This window comes from Musa acuminata, chromosome BXJ3-9 (assembly GCF_036884655.1).
Source record: "Musa acuminata AAA Group cultivar baxijiao chromosome BXJ3-9, Cavendish_Baxijiao_AAA, whole genome shotgun sequence".
Lineage (NCBI taxonomy): Eukaryota > Viridiplantae > Streptophyta > Magnoliopsida > Zingiberales > Musaceae > Musa > Musa acuminata.
The window spans coordinates 20,807,139-20,812,130 of NC_088357.1; the positions used below are offsets into that span (position 1 = coordinate 20,807,139).

The 4,992-nt window shown below is 43.4% G+C and overlaps 1 protein-coding gene across 1 annotated transcript; it reads right to left on the bottom strand.

The window, feature by feature from the left end:
• Nucleotides 1-3,024: 3,024 nt before the first annotated feature.
• On the bottom strand, nt 3,025-4,396 carry LOC103998411 (protein rough sheath 2 homolog). Its single transcript, XM_009419882.3, has one exon. The coding sequence runs from the start codon at nt 4,130-4,132 to the stop codon at nt 3,140-3,142; it is 993 nt and encodes a 330-aa protein (XP_009418157.2). The 5' UTR covers nt 4,133-4,396; the 3' UTR covers nt 3,025-3,139.
• Between the last annotated feature and the right edge of the window lie 596 nt (nt 4,397-4,992).

A 4,992-nucleotide genomic window follows, 5' to 3' on the forward strand; every position in this document is an offset into this window, starting at 1 on the left:
GTGATGAACATTTCTGGTCGAGGTTTTAGGCGGTAAAGCATAGTCGTGGCTACTACTCGTCCGAATGGAAAGAGTGATAAATGGTTTGATTTGGGTGATCAGTGATGTCAAAAGTTTAAGCTATTAGGAAAGGGTTACTATATTTATATCCTTAACGTCTCCTCAAAGTTCATACTTGACTTGCAAATTAAAACCCATATGATGGTGCAAACCCAAATGACTAACGTGTTTTGCATATCAAAACACCATGAAAGAGAGAGAGGTGAAAGATTCAAGGTCATGATCGTCTTTGAAACCATGATTCGGATTTTGATTGACATAAAAAATTAATATTTTATAAAAGAATATATATATATATATATATATATATATATATATAATTTAGATGGATATGTATGATATTTGAATGGTATTCATAAAGAAAATATATGTAGAATTTAGAAGAACTCGATGATAGTGTAAATACCTTAAAATGAAATCAACTTTAAGATGATCATGTTTGTCGGGCTTATTGAAGGCAGAAAACTTCTATCCCAACTTATCCACGAGCTTGTGTAAATCAAATTGACGTTTTTCTTCTTTTTTTTTAATTTTATGTTGATAACATCCTTATCATCACCGAAGCTCCCAAATGGGAATTTTCTCTTGACGTACCTTCGTCTCAAAATTTTTTCGAATAGCATGGAACAATTACATTGTTCTAAGTGTGTGAGAAATTTGGATCTTCTAATTACTCTTGGATCCAAATATGCTGTCAAGATGGTCAAATAATTTGATATTTTTCTAAAGGGGACAAAAGTGTTGGAAGATGATCCTCATGGCCAATAATGCTAATATAATGGAAGAAGAAATATGACATTAAGAGTTATTTACTGTTAAAATATTCAATTTTCAGTTTTTTTCCTTGCCTTACTTAGGAAATATGACATCAATGGCATTGAAAAAAAAGAAAGAATATAATCATCTTTTTTTAATTCACATATTTGGTTGAAATTGAAAGACCCAATACATGGGCAAAGATGACCATGTGTATTTTTTAGAGAATTTATATATCATTTTATGAAAAAAAAATATTGTTACAAAAAATTAAAAATAAAATGCTCTATAATAAAAAAAACAAAAATTCTAGATTTTATGATAAAACCATAAAGTAGCTCTCTTTACAACCAACAACTCGATTCATTCACAGCTGAGATATTTGTGATAGATTTACTGTTTGATTAAACATCATCGAAAATATAATTATGATCCTACATCACTCACATATAATATAGAAAATAATTTAATTTATTTTTATGATAGATTATAATATTTTAATCTCTTTTATAAGTTTAAATATCAAAATAATAATAATTAAAAATTATAATTAGATGAAATCAAATATATGACCAAGTTATCCGAGATTCAACACGCCTTTAGTGGATGTGATAGATAAGTAGCCGTTCAATGTGTGGACAAGGAGAGTAATTATGTATGACGGACCTCATCGGCACCCATTGAATACCTCAAATTATTCCTTTAGTGGTGGACAACACTCTTCCTGCCCTTCCCATCTACGTGTAGACAAACGCATGCTGCAGTCTCACGAGCCTGGATAAATGTTGGTGCCCCACACACACAACCCGCCCCCCTCAGTTTCGGGATCTGTGCGAGGTGGGGGTGGATGAAGCAGAACCCCTCTCTCTCTCTCTCTCTCGTTGTCACGCGTCGGGAATGGGCGGTAGGAGTTGTCGCTGTCTCCCTCTCGCCCATCGCAAATAATTGATTCCTCCCGCGACCAGGGCAGCCGACTACTCCGGCCCATACCCGCCTTGGAGCGCAGCGTCCCGCGACCCCATGGACGCAGACGTTCGCGGACACCGAGGCAGAGAGGGCATGGCGATGCGTTGCTCTTGTTCTTTATTGCTGCTGTGAGATGTGGCCCCGAAAAGGACGACACTCTGAAGCGTCCCATCGCGCCAGGGGCGCCTGCTGCTGCTGCTCTGCCCCGGCTTGGCCTCTGGGAGCAGAAATAGCAGCAGCGGTCAGCAGATGGACGGAGAGAGAGGGAGAGGGGGGCAGGGGAGCTTCACATGCATTCATTCATTTATCCACCCATACATCATCTGACCTACAATCCATGCGACCTGTCCCTTTCCTCGCTGCGCCTGCTGCTGCTCCTCTAACCCCCCCATGACTCCGGGCGGTGACAATTCAACTTTTGTCCTCTCCTCTCTCTCTCCTTTACTGGTGAAAATAATTGCTCAGCTCTCTGAGGAGCACTCCACCAGTGTGAAACCACCACCCCTGTTCTCTTTCTCCTAATGAGAAAAAAATCTTTTATATATGACAGTAAGGGATATATTAGTAGCTGATTGAAGATTTCTCAGATACCAGATATTGGTACTTTGGGTTGGGGATGTTATCTAAGAACAGCTGTTAATGGATCTTATAAACTAGATCGAGTGTAAGCTTAAGATTCCACAGAGACAAGTAGGAGGGAGTGCAAAAGCCTCTGGGATGTGTAGCTTCTGAACACTAGATTAGCTGCTGTTGGCTTTATATATTAAGGATTATGTGCACAGTTCATGATTTCGTGTGGGAGAAGAAACAACTCATTTCAGTTCGTCATTGCTAATCCAAGATTTTAGATAATAACATCATTTATAGTGTCAACTTGGGTTACGTTGACTTGATTTTTTCTGTGATTGTGAGAAGTATTTGGATTATACAAAGCAAGACAATGAGCAATTTATACTTTGATTATTGCTTTGTGATGCAGATGCTGAAATCTGCTCCAATGGCAAAATCAACTCAACGCTGACAAATTGCTCGACACTGTTGAGTAATTCTGCATATAAAGAGTTTCGTTCACATATGCTAGCTTCTCATGATTTGTTTCTGCGAGTATCCTCGTAAGCATTAGAGATTTATATGTCGTAGGAAATATGTATATAGCAGCAATACAAAGAGAGATTCTGAAGGACGAGATCACGAACGTACGCCTTGTCCATGCAGTCAATCTTACGTAGAACGCGAACGGACTAAATGATCGAAAGCTGATGCGATTCTTGTTCATCTCGATCCTTACAAGCACTCGTTGAAAATGGAGGAAGGAAGTGAAGGAAGAAAAAGAATGCCTTGTAAACCATGTACTGATCTACCTTACGTTACATGAAAAGGAAAAGAATCGAGCACTGTCACCAGCGATTCTTCGGATCAACGTTGCGAGCTTCGCCTGCTTACGTGCCCAAGCCTCCGCCATCTTTGCTTCCTCGGCCTCCGCCTCCGTCCTCAGCTGCGTCACCTTCTCCCTCCACTCCCGTTCCACCCTCTCGAGCCGAGACCTCTCCTCATCCCGCAGCCGCCGTATCTTCCCCTCCACCTCCTCCACCTTCTCCGTCTTCTTCCTCGCCTTCTCCGTCTCCATCTGCTGCTCCAGCCGGCTCAGCCGCCACGCCGCCTCCTTCCGGTGCTGCACCCACGCCCGCCGACCCTCCTCCACCTCCTGGCACATCTGCACCAGGATGGGCACCCGGTGCGCCGCGAGCGCCGGCGACCGCGGGGGCGACAGCGACAGCGCCACGGACGGCGCCGCGGCCGTGGCGGAGGAAAGCACGGAGGAGGGCGAGGGGGAGGAGCAGTGGTCGATGGGGAGGGGGGGCTCCCGGAGCAGCGCGTGTTTCTCGGCGAAGGTCTGCAGGATGTGCTCGTAGGCGCTAGAGGAAGCGGCGGCGGGGGCGACAGGAGAGGCCGCGCCCGGTACGGGGTGGTGGGAGTAAGGGTACGGGTGGCGGCCGCTGCCGGCGCCGGATTGGTTGGCGAGCTTGAGCTGCTTCTCTTTGAAGACTTCCCACCACTTGCCGAGGCGCTTGGGGGTGCGGCCGGGGAGGTGGGCGGCGATGGCCTTCCACTTGTTGCCGTAGCGGGCCTGGAGGGAGATGACGAGGGACTGCTCCTCCGGGGTGAGGGAGCCCTTCTTGAGGCCGGGGCGGAGGTAGTTCTTCCAGCGCTCGTGGCACGACTTGGGGTCACGGTGGAGGGGGCGGCCCATCCGCTCCGACACCATTCCCCACTCCTTGGGGCCGTACTGCTTCACGTACTCCCGCAGGAGCTCGTCCTCCTCCGGCTGCCACCGCTGCCGCTCCCTCATCTTTGTTGCTGCTCAGAGCGCACGGATCCGACCCTCGTCCACCAATATATCATATCCAAAGCCACCTTCTTGTTGCTGTCGTTACTGAAGGAGGATGAGAAGTAGATCAGGGATTGAACGCTGGGGGATGATGGGATCTAAAGGTGTGAATTGTCACTGAAGCATGCAGGCGAGCCCTCTGATCTCCCTCTTTCTCTCTCTCTCTCTCTCTCTCTCTCTCTCTCTGGCTGGTCACATGGCGTTTCGCAGCATTGAATGAGTGTGGATGCTGTGGCTGGCTTCTGTCTGCTAATATTGCGCGGCCGCAGCCTCCCATTTCTGGTCCATGTCGCGTATCAGCATACGTGATATAACATGTTGGATAACGATGTATTATGGTTTTATACGATAAAATTATATATTTATCCCTATAAAATTAATGATATTTCTTTTTTTTCATAATTGAAGTTATAATCTATATACACACGTGAAACTCAAAAGTTACATAAATAGTGATATAGATAATTTTCATCAATTTAAAGAGAATGACATTAGTTGATATAAAATATGTTAGATAATATCATAAACTTTTTATAATATAGTGAAAGAAAATGATTGGAACAAGGGATACAATGCAGCTTAGTTCGTTGGTTTGGGGTACAAAATGTCAAGTCATTGGCATACTGTTCTTTTCTTTAAATAAAAGTCATATACATGATTATAAGGGTAATTATTGGTTAACTATGATTAGTATCTTAATCCTTATATTTTTTAAAATAATATTAAAATTTTTATATTTATAAAAATAAAATATTTAATTTTAATTCTCTTCATGGGAAAAAATCATACTTGTTGTTACATGAAAAAATAATGTGAATAAA

What these genes read in the sequence shown, in the direction of transcription:
- LOC103998411 (XM_009419882.3), bottom strand. Translation starts at nt 4,132, where the DNA reads ATGAGGGAGCGGCAGCGGTGGCAGCCGGAGGAGGACGAGCTCCTGCGG.